Source organism: Parus major, chromosome 3 (assembly GCF_001522545.3).
Source record: "Parus major isolate Abel chromosome 3, Parus_major1.1, whole genome shotgun sequence".
NCBI classification, from domain to species: domain Eukaryota; kingdom Metazoa; phylum Chordata; class Aves; order Passeriformes; family Paridae; genus Parus; species Parus major.
Window position 1 is genome coordinate 105,753,019 of NC_031770.1, and position 17,802 is coordinate 105,770,820.

Consider the following 17,802-nt stretch of genomic DNA (forward strand, 5'->3'; position numbering starts at 1 on the left):
TGACAGGTCTCCCACAGTACCCTTGTATGCAAATTGGGGCTGTTATTTCCAGATTTTGGGTAGGTATATTGTAAGGTGGGTGGAAAAATTAACTGAAGTACTAGTCTTGAATGGTTGTGATCATGGCATGAAGTTGGTGACTGGTTCCTGGACTTCCTCAGGGGTCTCAGGGGCAGACTGTTTCTCAGAGGAGCACAACAGGAGGAGAAGAGGCAGCAGTCACAAGCTGCAGCAAAGGAGATTTCAATTAGATCCTTAAAACAAAATTGGGTGATCAAAGACTAGAGCAGGCTGCCTAAAGAAGGTGTGGCATCTCCATCCTTGGAGATACTCCAGATTCCACTGGGCAAAGCCCTGAGCAACCTGATCTGTCCTTGAGGTTGGCTCTGCTTTGAGCGGGAGGTTGGACCAAACAGCCATGAAGTGACCCCTGCATCTTTAATTATGCTATGATTTTATAAACCACAGGATAAAAAATACATTTAAGAATACCTCCAGTAGCCCAGCTCCTCATTTTTATGTCAAATGCTTAACACTGACTTTGGGGCAGAGCAGGATCTATTTTAGTTTCTTCTGCTCGTTTGTGTCCAGGGCCAAAGTGCCTGCAGATACCTTCTTGCAGTAAATTGTGCTGCTCTAATGGACTTCCCAGCAGTGCAGGGGATGGATGTTGAACCAAAGACACATGGATAGCATTCCAGGGTAGCTTATTAAGTACCATGTCCATAAGGCAACCTGAGTGCTTAGAGCCTTCTACTCACAAATGAGGTCTGAGATCTTTGGTTGCCCTTTCTCTCCACTGTGCACTGAATTTAGCACATAACAAGGCAGTCTGAGCGTGGTGATACTGAGCCAGCTGGAGGGCAGGAGGAGATGCTGATGGGTGAGGTATCTTTCCTGCTGTCCTTCGATATAAAAAGTTAACATTTAATTGTTGCAACTGCTTTTACTGCAGGCTCTGATGTCGGACAATTACCTTATCAATTTCTAACCTTGTACCTGAACCCCCAGGGTCAGATCTATACTTGGTAGAGCTGCTGCGTTCACTAGGTTTTTACTAGGGATTGGTTTGACCTGAGCTATGCTCTGCTGTTGTCCAGTAGCAAAGCTTAAAATTTCTGGAATTGCTCTGCAGTGCAACTGCTGCACCACGGATTACAGTGGTTTCAGTGTATCCTCCTTTACTGAAGGCCACATCTCACCTGGCCAAACAATTGTTTATTGGCAAAGCCAATTTTAAATATTCTGTATTGTGTACCTGAATTCACCCTGACCAGTATTCTTTTTGAAGCTGTGACCTTTTGTTTACTCCAGAAGCTAGTTGGAGAGGGGATAGATCATAGGATGGGTTGGAGTGGAAGGGACCTTAAAGAATGTCTAGTTTCAATCCCGCTCCTGCTGTGGGCAGGGACACCTACTAGATCAGGTTGCTCAAAGCCCCATCCAACCCAGCCTTGAACACCTCCAGGGATGGGGCAGCCACAGCTTCTCTGAGCAGCCTGTCCTAATGTCTCACCATTCTCACAGGAAAGAATTTCTTCCTAACATCCAATCTAAATCTCTCTGCTTTTAGTTTAAAGCCATTCCCCCTCATCCTACCACTGTCTGCCTCTGTAAAGATGTGGCAGAGATTTTAAGGGACTGTTAGAGAGACCCTGGAGACAGAAACTGAACAGTATTTTCATACTTATTCCACAGACTAGTCTCCATGACGTCAATGTGATTCATGCAAGGTCATTACAATATATCTTAGTATCTAGGTAGAAAGTGGGAACAAGATCCTAGAGGGAGAAAAATACTGTTGTATGTCTGATTTTGATATAAAGTACAAACAGAATCATAGATACATTGTTAGGTTCTGTCTTGAGAAGTTGGGGTGAAATAAGGTGGAAGGCACATTTAGAAAACCCCACATTTTCACAGGCCATTGACATGTTGTTTGATACAGATTATCTGTGAAGCTACAATTTGATGATAACCAGCACAGCAGTCAAAGTGTGAAATAAATAATAAGCAAAATATAGATTGCTTGGTATAATTGAAACAGCCAAACATTTATGACCTAAACTTTTGTTAATGCCTCTGCCTCTTCTAAGGGGAACAGTGAGGATTGTCACATATTTCTAAATGCAGATACTTTGCAGTGATTTCTTTTTGCTTGCTCCCTCCAAAAGTTCTCATTGCATCTCTTATTCCTCTTGAATGACTATATTGCATTTTGTACAATAAGTGGCATTTGAGTGTGTATTGGAAATGACCAGGATTGGTATTAGAAATTAAATAAAATATTTGCTTTTTTTTTCCTTTTTGTAAATTGCTCCAATGGTAGCAAATTAACAGTAAATTGATAGAGAAAGGTAAGCACAGATCCTTTAAATCATAGTGAAGTTTTTGGCATTCAAGCTAGAAGTGTCTCAATTTAACACATCATTGGTTTGTATTATTAGAAATTTCATTGGTTTGTGGAGCGTATGATGGTTATGCTCTAAAATTGAAAGTACATAGACTCAGGACTTCCACAGTAGGCTGAGCTCTCACACAGTTACTGATCAGCGTGCAGCAACTGCCGTGGCTTGTTAATAAGCACAGGCAAGCCACCATTAAAACCCTACTTGCCACTGTATAGAAAGATTTTTAACAGTACTTATTTTCTTGTTTATAGTTCCATATCAATCATGAAATGGGAACTGAGAGACCAGTAAATGTCATTTGCCACTTTTCGAGTGGCATGAATTTATCATCTTCATTGCATTTCATCACATTCATCTGTTTCCTTCCAAACAGGAGTAGAGGATTAGAGTGGAAATGTGTCTTGAATCATTAAAAGAAGCTCTACTTAAAATAGTAAGGTAAATTAAGCTAGCAGACTTATTTCAGTTAATACTTAGACATTGTGATCCAAACTCTTCTTGTACTGTTTTGAGCATTGTTCCCTGAAAATTATCCTAAAAACCCCTTGTAACAGAGGAGATACTTGGTTAAATAGTAAAATTTTTGCTTGCTAAACTTTAAGAGGGTCTTTATTTGCCAATTTTTATGGCTGCCTTCTCCATGGTATATTTGGTGGGCACTTAACAAGGGTTTATTATGTCTATAAAGTCCTAGCACGATATATATTCCTTGTCATGTGCAAGCTCTGTTAAATGTGCCTTCTGTCACGATCATGAGGCTGGTTTTATTCAGATGGTGGTTTTCCCATCTGTGGGGAATGAGAATTTCTCCACTTGTGTGTGCTGCTAGGAGGTAATTACTTTGGACTTAAGATACAGTGTTTGCCTTTTCCCTCAATGTGGTAGATTCATCTGTTGTCAGCCTTTTGCTCTTAAGGCCTGATGTTTTTCATTGTTCCTTGCTGAATAAAAATTGCTAAAATGCTCGTGCTGATGTAGCAGAAGAAGCTGATTTGTCTGAAGCACAGGTGGTTTCAGTGGCTTGTCCCAGTGGTGCCCTGTTGGCAGGGCAAAGCAGCATGGGCTCTGCTGGGAGCATGCCTGGTGACACAGCAGCTTGATGCCTGGAGTGCTCTGTGGTCCTGCAGCAGGATGGGACATGGGCATGGCATGTCACCAGAGTGGGTAAGGACACTGTTGGGTCTTTATCAGGTAGTTGCAGGTCTTAGTCACAGGATGGAAGAAGAGTGTTTGCAAAACACTCGGGAAACCAAGTAGCAAAGGGGATGCCAGATAACTTTCTCATATCTGAAAGCTCCCAAGAACCTAGCATGAGCAGTTAGCAAGTTGGACCTGCTCTGCAGGTTGCAAATTAAATAGTCTCCTTTAATCTATTCCATGTGCTAAAATACCTCCACAGGTGAGAATGCTCAAATCCAGCCCCAGTATAGGCAGGCAGTTCATTTAGAGGTGCAAATCCTACCACAGTCATGCAGATATATTTGGTCAAGGGCACTGTGATTCAAGACATGGCTCCTTTAGCACAAAGAATATCTGCACCATCTACACTCTCACTGAGGCATTGCTCTGCAAAGCCCTTTTTTTAATGGAGCCAAAACTGGGGTCTGAATGAGTTGTACTTGAAAGCAATTGTCTCTCTCATTTTAATTAATCAGTAGTAGTTGAATACTACTGGTTGAATAATGTATTTAATGAATAATGCTGTTGTCCATCAAATAAATTATTCAATTAATCTTTCTTTTTTGCATTAGCTAAACACTTCTATAGAAGTTTGCAAATATCCGTTGAATAATCTATTAGAATGATGCATTGCTTTTCAAATATATGATACAACAAATAATTTTATCTAGTATTCAGTCAAGTTTTCCCTTAATTAAAATTTGCATGTATATAACAACTGTTCCTGAAGAATCACAAAGACTTTAGGTAGTAGCAGACATGAGATGGTTTCTGTTATTTTGGGTGATTTATGTTTTTTAGCTGCTGTGGTATTGTGTTCTAAGAGTATGTCAGGGATGGCAAGAGTTCTGAAAAATCTTTTTTTTCTTTTTTTCTTTCTTCGTTTCATTTTTTGTTTTTGTTCTGTTGTAATTGTTGCTGTTTGGTTGGTTTTGTTGGGTTTGTTTTGTTTTGTTTAATAGAATTACTTTTAGACTGATCTCCAAATAAATTATATACATTTTACCAGTGAAGTGCAGCCGCCCTTGCAAGAAAAGTGGTTAGCAGTCAGTTCATTGTACAAGGGTGGAGAATGAAGAAACAGAGACTGAGGAAAAGAGCCAATTCCACCACAGATAGATTCACATGGCAGATTCTGACATGCAGAGAGCTCTCACTCCTATCAAACAGCTCAAGGAGCCCATCTCAGAAGGGCTGACTGCTCCCATGAGGGTCCATGACTGTGGGTGACCAGGGACCCAGCCTCCAGAACTAATATTTACACCAGTAATGTGCACAGGCACATCAGATGCCTGGACAATAACAAAAAGATTTGGTCAAAGGTCTAGTACAAGTAGGGTGATGGCTGATCACTGCTTCCTTCAGACATCAACACAAATTCTTGTGGGCAAACACAGATATTGGGGCTGGGCGGCAAAAGGGAATGTGCCCAAACTCCTTGTCCATCTTGCATCCCCTGCCTCATTTCTGCTAACATTCTAATGCACCCATGTCACATTTTTGGAGGTGACAAACTCTCTAAGTCTGGCTTTTAAAGGCCTTTAGGTGCCTCTGGATTTTCAAGCTTCAGGTTTGGCCACTCTGACTCCATCTCTCTGGACCTGAGCAGAGATGAAGAGCTCTCTCTGGCTCAGCAGTTATGGAAATCCCTGCAGTGCCTCCCTGTGTTGTTAAAGACAGCTGACTGCCCCTGAAGTGTGGCCCTCAGAGGCGTGGCCAGCTGTGCTGGTCAGCCTGCATGCTCCCAGGCTGAGGTGTTCCGGGAGGCCAGTGTCCTGTCCCTGAGGAGGGACTCAGGCAGTGGGAGGCTTTAGCTGTGGAATAGTGGAGCTGTGGTGCACAGGGTGGCCCACTGGGCATTTTACACTCAAATTCACTTAAATAAAGGATGGAAAGCCAGTTTTGTCTTGATTTAGAAAAGGATGGAAATCCTTTACTCTTGCAATTACATTTTTCCTTAGCTTCCAGTTAGTAAAATGAAAGAATAATTTAGAGGTTCAGAGGATCTCCTTGAAGTATAAAATAACCCAGTCAGTGCTGCATTTGGGGACCTTGAAGACAGTCAAGGAACTACAGCTGAGGCCATTAAGGTTTTGTCTCAGCAAAATCCAGTTGATTTTGATGTTTAGCAACATTGTAAAGAATGCTTTTTAAAGGGAAAAAAGGGGAGGAAATGTAATATATTCAGGAATTTAAGTCCTAGTCTTTATTGCTAACCCTTGGGAATGTCTTTACAACAGCTCACCATCTCTAGTTTTGAGTGTCTCTCAAAATGATGTAGGCTCTTGATCTAGCCAACTTGCCTGTATCTTTATATTTAAGTTGCCCTTCTTATGATTGTGGATTTAATTTAATGCAAACGGAATTGTGTCTAGGTGACATGATCAGACTGTGTTATGCAAACTCTTACATTATGACATTCCTCTCACACTAACTAAAAGCTTTGTTGCAACAAATTAATATAGCAAGGGTTATTTGTTTTGCTAGCAATAAAGGCTGTATATTTGCTGTTTAGAAGTAGTAATAAGGTTGACTTCTGCACAACCTTGGGGAAAAAGTTGTGTTATATATTTATTTTTGAAGAGTTAAAAATTAAAAATGCATCTTGTGTATGTTCAGCTGAGACGAGAGCGAAGGAGAGTACATACAAATTCCATCAAATACAATTAGCATAATCAGAGGCTGGATGAGAGCCACAAATGGTTGCACAAGGGGAAAAAAAGTAGTTCCTGGGATCTTGGTACATTGCCTGAAGCTGAAAGGGACACAAAGCAGTAAGAACTATTTTTACCCAAGGGCAATTTTTGCTGATACTGCCCTTGCAAGCAGCTCTTATTTTATTATTTTTATAGATTCTTTTTCTTCCTTAAATTTGTATACTGAATTATCCATGAGGATAAATGTCAGAGTGGATTAAGATTAAATTAGGAACTAGATACTTCAAACCAAAAAACATCCCTCCTTCCTAGGCACTCCCTTTAGTTTAGTCTAGGCTTTTTTGCAGGGGGAGGAAGTTGGCTTTTTTCCCTGTAGATACACTAGGCTGCAGCTACATAGACTGTATTTTCCTTTGAATCTTTTTACATTCAGTTTTTTCTGCACAGATAATTTAACTTCCAGTATCCCATCTTCTTTGGTTTAGGCCATCATTCTCTTCATAGAGTTCCTGAATTTCTTTCTTCTGCTTGTAATACAGCTGGATGATGTTCTTTGTCATTTTTTTTTTCCTTTTTCCCCTCTGGTTCTGCTGCAGTGCACACAGGGGCATAGTCAGAGTTTACAATGGCTCCTACCATCCAGAGAGTGATGAGTAATTTAGACCACTTGTTATCCAGGGCTGCCAGACTCCAGCTTCGAACAGAGCCAATGGAGAGAAGTAGGTATGACACCAAAATTAGGTACCTGTATTACACTATTTAGCTGCTGCCCCTAGATCTTACCAAGTTAGTTATAATAACCCTATTGATGTTAGTGGATGAAAGCTCAGTGTTAAAAAAATTCCCCCATGTTGTACACAGAGGCTTTGCCTATCTGCAAGACAATCTTTTCCCTCCTTGCTTCTTTTTTTCCCAAACCAGTGCTTTTTTTTCTGTCACTTTGTGTTTCATCTCTTGTTTTCTCATCATCTGCTCACTTCCTTTCCACTCTCTCTGACACATGCAAATGCTCCGGAATACATTCATGCACTCATACTTTATTAGTCTTTCTCAGATGCATACTTTTATGGTTTTTACTTTTTTCTGGGCTTGTTTTGTTTGTCATTCTTTTTACATTTTAATACAAAATGTGCTTAAGGGTGTCTATTTAAAACCACAGTTGTTTAAACACTCCAAATGGTCCCTTTGGGAGGGTAGGGGAGTGCAGGGAGTGCAGACAAAGGCGACTGATGATGACTTGTATGTTGCACTCCTTCCTTTGCCCACAAAACCGTGTTTATAGCATTGATCTGACCAGTTTCTGGCTCAGAGCAACTTTCAACAGTTGCTTAGTGTTCAAAATATTTTTTTAAAAATGTTAAACCCCAGTGCTTTTCCTTACTTTGTGCATTCAGAGATCTTCCCCAAGAAAAATTCCAATTGGCAGGAGTTGGTCAGTTGAGCACTACCAAGATGTTTTTGAGAAGATTTCAAGCACATACAGCTGGAAATAGAGCTCTCTTCCCAGAGGAAATGCCTGTTTTCTCAATACAGGAAAGATTTGGGGAGGTTTTTAGATAGACCATTCTTTCCCTCTGGTACTCTTCCAGTTCAGATAATGCTACTGATGTCCCTGGGCTTACAGCTCGAGGTAAGATGCTGTGCTGGGTGTGTGACAGCTTTTCCAGACATGGAAATGTCACAAGTTTAAAGCCTCCCGTTTTATGCCCTATACAGCTGTAAACAGGAATTTTAATCCACTGAGAAAGGCAGGTTTTTAGTTTGCCGGTGGAGTTAGCTCTCCTGGCTAGTTCTGAAAGGGCTTGAACTCCCTCAAGCTTGGTATTGAGAAAGTGTAGATAGTCACATTTTATAGCTATTTTACTTTCAGTAATGAAATTTAAAATTGAAAAAAAAAAAAAAGAAAACCAATCCAAGACCTACCTAGCTCAACCTTTGGTAAATAATTTCAGTGTACAAATTTACTCATGAAAGAGAAGGAAATTAAAATATGTCTCTAGATGACTAGTTCCAGAGGCAAATAAATAATTTTTAAATAACAGCAACGAGAGTATCTTACACTTTTCACCTCCTTAAGACTCACAAAGCTTTTTAGTCAGCAGCTGCTGTATAAAATGTGAACAGAGAAAGCTGTTTCCACGTGTCCAGCTGGGTGCTGAATGTGGCCATGATGCAGTGAAAATGTGGGTCTGAGTGAGAGGGCTCCTGCATCTCCTCAAAGCAAGAGGGGAATATTAGGCAGGCAGAAATTTAGTTACTGGAGTTGAAACTGGGCCGAGACAATGGGACTGACAACACATTCTTGGGAAATGTGCTCTTTGATCGTAAATATCTGTGAAGCCGGCTTGCCAACCATATTGATTTTGGCAGTGGATTATCACAGACAGCCAGGATCTGCTGCCCTCCTTCTTAAAGCAGTGCCCTAATAGGTTTTTGGACAAGCATCCAGGGCAGTACTTAGAGAACAACTCCCAGGATACATTCACCCCATCACAGGTTCCCTGAGTGTGTTGGGTTGGCCCCTGGAGAATTCTTGTACTTCTCAGGTTTCACCAAGGGGATCCTTGGTGATCAGTGCCAGGACAGCAAGTCCTACACGTTTGGGAAGTGCTGGCCCCACAGAGCCCAGGTACAGGTGCACTGTGGAATGTCCAACCCACTGGCATTGGAAGCTCTGTGCAGGTGCCCATCCTTATGCTGAGGCTGATCTGGCTCTGCTTCCATCATGAGCTTTGACCAGAATGAAAAAAAAAAAAAGACCTGCATGACAGCTTTTTTCCTTCAGACTCTGCATTTGGGAGACAGCTGCTGGCTTTACCAAATGTAAGACCAGGGTTTCAACAGACAGCACATTAGGTGTTGGTACTTAAAAGCTGGTGGAACTTTTGTTCTTAAATGAAATTGAGTATAGCTCTGATGAGGCTGTTGGTTAAAATAATGAGATAAAACTTGAGAAAGTGCAAAATGATACCTGCACATCATCCAAATGATCTGTGTGAAATGCACAGAGATTGTTCCCTGGTCCTCAACTGATAATTCCAAGTCCTGCTGTAATACAAATAATAACCAGATATTTATGATAGATTAGAATTTACTTTTGGATCCATTAGCATTTCTGTTAAATCTGACAAACGATTTAGAAAACCTATATGAATTCAAAGAGCCTGTTCATCATATTTTGTGACAGCTGGGTGAATACTTGACATCTTTGTGCTCTTAAGAGAACATATGCAAAGACTCAATTTAATTTGTAGGGTTGAGGGAATTTATTTCCCTAATTTTGAGCCCACTAGCACATGATGGATTTGAAAGTTCAGTTCTAACAGGAGTATAATTGGGTTCTCATTTCACTTAGGAGCGAGCGTGATAGAAAGGGTGAAGAGAGAGATAGAGACATGAGGAAAATAAAGTAAGAAAATGAAACTGAGAATACTCTTGAAAAAAATTGCAATGAGATTGAAAAAAGAATGTAGCAATGCACAGCGTGAGAAAAAGCCCGTGCATACAAATAAGTTACTCTTTAAGGGGACAGAAGAGACAAAATAATACATTCTTAATCATAGTGCCAAATGTCTTTTGGCTGAGAAGAGCTGATGCTTTAAAATTTACTCACTGTCATAGCTGAAAACAAAGACAAAATATTAAGTGTCTAAGCTGTGGGTAGGGAGAGATGGATGTTTCTCTAAATACTTTCTTGAGCTCAGTAAGTAAAGCAGCTTATCAAATGTTCAGTCTTGCAAAGACAGTCCTTCAGCATGAGTGTTTGTGTGAACAGTGAGCTGCAAAGGAAGGACACATGGCCATGGCCATGCAAACCAAATCCCATGGGTGAATATCTACCTTGCTGACCAGCAGTTGTGTCATGTGTCCTGTGGTGTCAAAGGTCCTGTGGACAAAGACCATCTCACACGGCAGAGGTCAGCTACCACAACACTTAGCTTGGTCTGTTCCCTGCATTCAAGGAAATGGGGCCAGTACAAGTGCTGGAGTCCTGTAAGGTGGCAGGATGGGCGTGATGTCTGCTGGCAGTTACACAGAGAACATACTTAGAGATGGAAGTGGCACTGTACCAAGTGATAGTGAAGGATTCTTCCTGTACAGTTCCTGAATACTTTCATAAGAGACAAAGATTTGGGTTTCTTGATTTGGATCTGACCTGCTTACTACACATGCTTTGCCTTCTGTTCAGTCAGACTACAGCAGCTCCTTTTCTTACCATTTTTAAAAGCTGGGTAAACCCTCTGCTTTGGCCCTTAATGTGCACAGTGGGATCAGTGACAGTGTAAGTTTCTTGTGTCTCTGTGCTGCTGAGGACTGCTGCCATATGAGCAGCACATCCAGTCGATGTCCTTCCTCATCCCATGCAACATGTGGGGCCAGGATTCACAAGCAGCACAGCGTGCCAGCATTCTAAAATAGCTTTATTAACAGTCCTTAGGGAATACCTCTCCATATCCTTAATTTATCTTTTAAATGAATCACTTAGCAGAAAAAGAGGGAAGGAATTGAGTTTGGTTTCAGTCTAACTTAGCATTTATATTTTCCAAATGACTTCTAAATGAGCTGGCTCCTGATGTCCCAGGATGTGTTGGTGTGTTTTTTTGCCTCACATCGGACATGAAGTCCCTTTGCAGCTGGTCCAGTTGAACCAGCCTGAACCCAAGGCATTTGAAGGTAAATCTCTGTTCAGTGCTGTAGGACCTTGTCAGCTGCTCAAGCTTTAGCTTAGTACACAGCAAATAAAAGTACTTCTCCTGTGATACTTGTATTTGCTCTCATTTTTAGGCAAGAACTACATTTTCAGCTGTATCACTGGCAACTTTCATTAACTCTCCTTGTTGAAAAGTAGCTTTTTCATCTTTGTGCTTTACTAACGTTGTAGAATTAAATGGGTTTTTCTGTCTTTTTGATTGTATCCTGATATTCTGTCACCTTTTGATCTCTGTGTAGTGCACATAGACTGGAAACTTCTTAATGTACAGACTCCTGGGGAAGGAGGGTGTGTGAGGGTGTATTTTTTTCTTTAGAGGGTGCCTACTGTGGCACAACCCCACTTTGGTAATGTGAAATAATAGTTAGTATTAGTATTAGTATTAGTATTAGCATTAGCATTAGCATTAGTATTAGTATTATTTCTTTCACATTAATTTTGTTTAAAGTGTATTGAGAACTCTAGGAAGAGAAGGCAATAGTAACCTACAGACACACCCAATGGCCCAAAGTACTAATACATTTCTGACTTTATACAGCAACTTCTCCTTAATCCAATCACTGGTTAATTTAATCCTGTTTCCTTTGATTGGATCCCCTGGAACCAAGTAATTTGTATTGTGTTTTAGTCTGGTATTTCTGATCATTGTCTTTGTTAATTTGATTAGGATTGATTGAACCAGTCATTGAAAATAAATCACATAATTAATCAAATGCAGCACTGGAAAAGAAGGCCCTCAGTCAGTCTTTCAGCTTTTACCTCTTGTTTTTCTTCCCCAGTATATGAAGCTTGAACTACTTTTAGAAAAAGAAGGTGAACCTTTTTATAGCATCCACATTTCAGTAATAGAAGGGGAAGGAGATAAAGATACATTCATCTATATACATATGCTTATTTAATTGATGGAATGGAATGGAATGGAATGGAATGGAATGGAATGGAATGGAATGGAATGGAATGGAATGGAATGGAATGGAATGGAATGGAATGGAATGGAAGTGGTTCAGTGGGAAGGGACCTACACTTGTCATTCCGTCTAACTTCATATCTCCTCTCAAAGCATCTCAATGTCACAAATTTTGTGACCCTTTCTGAGAAAGGCATGTTTGGTGGAAGATCTTGCATAATGACTCAACTTTCTTGCTAACTCAGTGGTTTTAAGAAACTCAAAATATGATCTATGTTTGAATTTGGCACAGAATCATCACTAAAGAAAATACAAGATATGGCACTGTGCTTTATTCTAATAACATCTGGATAGTCTGGTACAGTCAGTGCTTGTCTGAAGCTAACAGTCACTCCAAAACCTGTGCTATGAGTGAAAGGAGATCTTGGATTCACAACAAAAATTATTTTGATCTGCACCTGTTGTGTGGAAAGCATTCCTCTTAGGTTTTATTCAGAGTAGGTATGTGGTCCCATTTTGCTTCTTCTCTCAGTCTGATCAATAGCTGTGACCAAAGTTGGCCATTTTGATCCGCACTGTTAGATATTTATAGATTTGTGTTCTACCTGAAGCTTTATTACAAGAGAAGCTCAGTTTGTATTCTGGAGGCAATGGTTGTACAAGAACAGCTAGGGCTCCCCTTGCTCTCCTGAAAGCCACAGCAAGTTCAGCAGGGGACACACTGCCTCATAAGGGGTATTACCTGCAATGACCCCAGGCTGGCCTCCTGGCAGTTCATCCAGGGGGAATACAAGGGCACTGTCTGCCCTGCACCCATCCTAGCAGGAATAGCAGCTTCTGATGGACCATGACCTGCAACAGCAGAGGAGGAGAATTAGGAAGATCAGATAACGACTTGCTGTTGTAGGTGAGGTATCCCTACCAAAGGTCATTTAATTTTAGCTTGTCCTTCCCTTCATGGCTTACAGAACCAACTTGTGTTATTTAGTGCTCACAATAACCCCTCTCTCTCTCCCTGTCACCTTGACATTTCTTGAGTGGGAGATTATTTTTAGAGGTGGTTTACTTTGTGTTAACTTCCTGGGAGCAAAGAGAGTGTGAAGTTTTATGCTTTTTGTAACATGAATTTTCTTTAAAAGATACACAACAGGGGATTTTCAGAACAGAAAAGTCTTTAGCCAAACTTGTATCCTTGTTGGATTTCCTCTTCTTAAGTAGTCCAATGTCTCAAGCTGGATGCCAAGAAGAATTTAATCTTAAAAGAATAAAAAGTACAGGAATGCAAATCGGTGAAGGAAATGTAAGTAGAGCTTAGTCTTGATGGTACCCATTTATCCTTGGATGACAAAGAAGTGTTTAGCATCACAAGTTGCCATGAACAGAGTAGTACTAAAGGATCATCCAGTTCACACCCAAAATGAAAATGAGTGTCTGGAAAAAATGTGCAGTGATGTAGCACAATTCTGACAGGTGTACCAGTAACACTAGACCAACGAGCTATACCATTATCAGTTTTGCTTTAAATCATGTGGCTGTAGACAGCGAAGTATGTCTAATAGCCATTTGGTAGATTTATATCTTGGGATGCAATGTGTTTGCCATAAATCTTTTAGAAGGATGGTGGTTGAGGCACCTGAGGCAGTCATGCTAGTCCACGAATCCATTCTGCTGAAAGAAAACAGGAGAACTGGGCAGCTTCCTATGGGTAGCATGGAGATACAGAAACAAAATGAGCAGGAATGCTTTGATGTAAAACCTACAGAGCAGAAAAATTGGAGAAAACAGTGGCTGTGTTACCAGCAAAACCTTATATTAGCACTCTATTGTAAATCAGATTAAATGACTGTCTCACTGCTTGATCCTGCACTGAACTCCTTGTGTTATTAAAGCTCTGAATCTGAATGGAAACAGGGTTGTGTCTTGAGATCTCATTCCCAAAAAACATCTGCCAGTCACGTCTGGTCAGAACAGCTTGGGGAATGTTTACCTTCTTTTAGGAACCAACTGGGAGATTGATGGGTTCGAGCTGGTTTTGCACAAACTTGTTTGAATCTTAAAAGGCATTTTCATCTGTCTTCACAGAGGAAAAGGTTTTAATAACAGAGAAAAATAGGTTTTAATAAGAATCATTGAGGTCCGTGATTTTGGGTTAAAAGGAAATGCAGTATATTGTTTCAGTGTTTTTCACTGTGTAATACATTCGCTTTTCTCCTACACAACCAAAAATTTTAACAAGACCAGAGCAATTACAGGAATACCCAGATTTTAGACATTACCTTGGATGTAGAAAAAGGGATAGATTATTTAAATGTATAGTCTCTGAGAAATACAGCGCTCAAATGCTGTTTTTCACATCTTAATTTTAGTGACTGCATAACCTACCTCCATAAGATGCTCTTAATTAAACATTTCAATAGAATTTGAATAAAGTCTAATATATCTGGGATTCCTCCTCCACTCCCTAAAATATGATGTGAAATATATTAGTCTTAATGCACATATCCCAGAGCTAATTGTTTTATCTTGTAAATCAGTTTCTCATCTTTTTTACAGCTTTTGCTTTCAAATATAAAAATAAATAAATTCTTGATTGAAAAGTCTTTTTTGTTTTGCAGTAGAAAAAGGGGGAGGGGGTCATCTTTCTAAGTGCAAAAGGATTTTTAGTTCTTTTTTAATTATTTACAAATGCTGAATTAAAGGACAGCAGAGTTTAAATTATGCATTAAATTAGCATGTTACTGATGGAAGACACTCAAAGAAAGTTGAAATTTTTTAATTCTTGTGATCCAAATTCAGCCACAATTTAATAGCTCAATTGATGTTGATGAACTTAAGGCAGTGATAAATCTGGACCTATAGGCTTATTTTTCTTTTTGCTGTGAAAGGTAAGCATGCTGTTTTTACAGTACTGTCTGTCCTTTTGCTTGAGAGTTGACTGAGTATACTTTGATCCTTTTTTTAGAAAAAGAATTCTCTGTTCTCCCTTAAAGAAAGCTTCCTGAGACCTGGATCAGATTATGAAAACTAAAGTGAGCACACAAAAGTGCTTGTTAGAAAGTGAAATATATGTGCAAACTAAATGTGCCCTTGATGATAGCCTTATTGATCAAGCCAAGTTAATAAATCACTAATATCACGCAGCACTGTTCAACACTCACAGGCTTTGGTTTTCTTTTTTTTTTTTCCCTTTCTTTTTATGTGCCTGCTGTGTAGGCAGAGAACATGCACTTTCCTGCCACGGACTGTGTACTACAATTGAAATACTGAGTTCAGAGGGCTTGAATATAAAATGTCGGCATCCAGTACAACAAAAGGGAACTTTTATAGCAGAAACTTAATACTGGGATTGGAGCATTTTACTTCCTAAGTATTTCTCTCTTTCTTTCTAATGCTTCAGGCCCTCATACAGAATGAAATTTGCAGTCTTGTTTGGATAATTAAAAGAATTCAATGGGAAATTTGGCATGAAAATGCCATATGGAGTGGCTTCTGAACCTAGCAATAGCCAGCATTTGCATTCAAGATAAATGATTAGTTTTCAAGAAGTCTGCCTTTTAGGTTGTTCTTCAGTTGCTTTGCCAGTATGTAAGGGCAACATCCTTTGTGCACCCTTGGGATTCTGGTCTGACAAGCACTTACTCCGTTGTTGCCCATATTTCCTTAAGCCCTCTGACAAAAAGCACTTATGATGAACTGGATTTATCTGCCCGTGCCATGGGATGCCTGCAGGATCTCTGAGAGCCCTCTCGCGTTGCGCAGTGCATGTTCTCTGTAGCTGCTGCGTTGTTCCCAATGCCGCGCGTTTTCTTCTCCGTCGTGAGATGATTTTGCATTCGTAGCTTTGCTCTGATTTGGGGTTGATCTGCATGCAGACCGTGTTAGCAGAGGAGGTTCTGCTCAGGCTAAAGTGGGGCTTCTGTGCTCGAACCCAGTGTCGTGCGCTGATGTCCCTGGTGTCCTGGAGCAGCAAGTGTCGCAGCCGGGACCTTGGTTCGATACCTCAGCTCCGTTCCCTGATGTTCTCGCTGAGAAACGAAGGCAGCTGGGTGAGTACCTGAGCCTCTGCTGGTGCAATTTGCCAAGACAGAATATAAAGTAGCATTTATGCAGCACTTCTTGTCATTTCATGGTCCTGCATTCATTCCTAGCTAATGACTGGAGCACTGTTGTGAGAACACTGGGTGTACTGAGCAGTCAGCCACCAGAAAGAAATAGATACCACCTGTGGTCTATTCACAACCCTTTTCTATTCTGTCTTTCTCTCTTCCATAATCTCATTCCTACCCTTCATGAACCTGCAGCTCATGTGGATGCCTTAGAAAAGGTTAATGAGACAGAAGCAATTGACGCTTTCCCACTATGGAGTTACCTTCCATTGCATTGTCAAAGCTTGGGAATTTGCATTGTCTTATTTACGAGAGTAGCCAAGGCTCAGTCCAGGAAAGTTGGGGATGATTATGGTGGTGGGAGGGAGCTGGACATGCTCATACATGTGCCTTCTTATCAGCTCACAAACTGAGTGGTGAGATGCTCTGCTCTCCATGGAGCCAGGATCAGGGCTGGGTAAAGGTGCTGATGCTGTGCTGGTCTGGAACTCCTGCAAATCGGTGGAATGCACCTCACTAAAGAGAGAAGCAGCAATACATTTCATTAGTTCAATAAGTTCAGTGGAATTTAACAAAGTTTAACAGTGGTTAAGTAAGGTTAAGTAAGTTTGATGGTGAGGTTCACCTTATTAATTACTGCATGGAAGAAGCGCACAAATGCAAACTGTTAGAACCAAGTTAAAATGTTTTGCACAGAGACTGGAAATGCAAAATGGTAAGGAAGATCCCCTGATGAGTCACAAGGTACAGAGTGGTAGAACTTAGCTGCAGCCAGGTCCAGTCTGAGTCTCAGACAAAGGTCTATATCTAATGAAGGAAATGCAAAGACTGAAGAAGAGCCTTCTGTTGAGTCATAAGGTTCAGAGTGGACCCACTTGTTTTCTAAACTCCTTATGGAGCCTTGATGCAGTTAGGTCCAGTCTTAGCTTCAGACTTGGACAAGGGGTTATACCTAATGGAATTATCTGTAATAAGTTGATAATTAATATTGAGTAGCTACATGAATTAGTAATGTTTCATTAGTATTAATTTAGGTTCCTGACAGATCTGCCATTGGTTAAAGGTCTTGCTGTCTCAAGGAGACTTCTTGAGAGTTGTCCCAGCTCAAGGAAAGATCACCACCATGCAAGCAGGCTGCCTGGCCAGAAGAGCTCAAGAAGGCTCACTTAGGCTGTCATATTTATGGAATAAAGTGGTTGGGTTATAGTCCAATTGCATGTGATGGAAAAGGTATGCATGAGTCTCCTTGTAACCACAAATTTCTTTGTTCCTTGATTAATGAGTCTTGCAAAAGCCACCAGCTATTCATGTGTTAATCGCATGATCAGTGTTCCAAGCTCCTGTGCATTGATGCTCACTTTGTCACTGTTTCCTTCATAGTTTTTCAGAGAACAAGTTGAAACTAGCGAAGTTCTTGGCATGGACATGGATCAGACCTTTACTTCCTTTGCAGCCTGTACCAAACTACCACAGTTTGATTAAGGGGTGGAGTGCATCCATCACAGGGATGTGGGTCCATGGCACTCATGGGTTTCTCCAAGCCTGAGTCATTAACCTCGAGGTGGGGAGTGGTTTTAAATCCTCTGCAAAGCAAGAGCAGGTGCAGACGTTACCCTGCTGCTGAGCCGTGTGTCTCTGAACAAAGGCTGTGCCATAGTGCTCTGGAGCTCACCCTGACTGGTGGCTCCTTGCTTTATGATGTTTAAGGAGATTAAGTTTCAAATTGTTCTGTCAGCTCAAGAGGGAACTTAGACTTCTTTTGTCTTTTATGCAGGATAGTAACATTTTGCCTGAGTTAACTGTATTACTCTCTTTCTTGTGGCTCCCACAT

General features: G+C 40.6%; 1 protein-coding gene across 5 annotated transcripts in view; it reads left to right on the forward strand.

Moving 5' to 3' along the window:
• Positions 1-17,802, forward strand: part of KLHL29 (kelch like family member 29) — a 322,996-nt gene that overhangs the window by 162,259 nt on the left and 142,935 nt on the right. For 3 of the 5 annotated variants that reach the window (XR_004496530.1, XM_019006045.2, XM_033513078.1), the window contains exon 3: positions 15,798-15,911. The exons of 1 other annotated variant lie outside the window; for it this stretch is intronic. Coding sequence is in view for 3 of the 4 variants with exons in the window: in XM_019006045.2 (XP_018861590.1) it covers positions 15,798-15,911 (114 nt within the window). In the remaining variant the exon portion in view is untranslated. Of the gene's footprint in view, positions 1-14,826; positions 14,895-15,797; positions 15,912-17,802 lie in introns of those variants that run through there. One more of the 5 variants, XM_015621522.2, reaches the window with a different exon arrangement.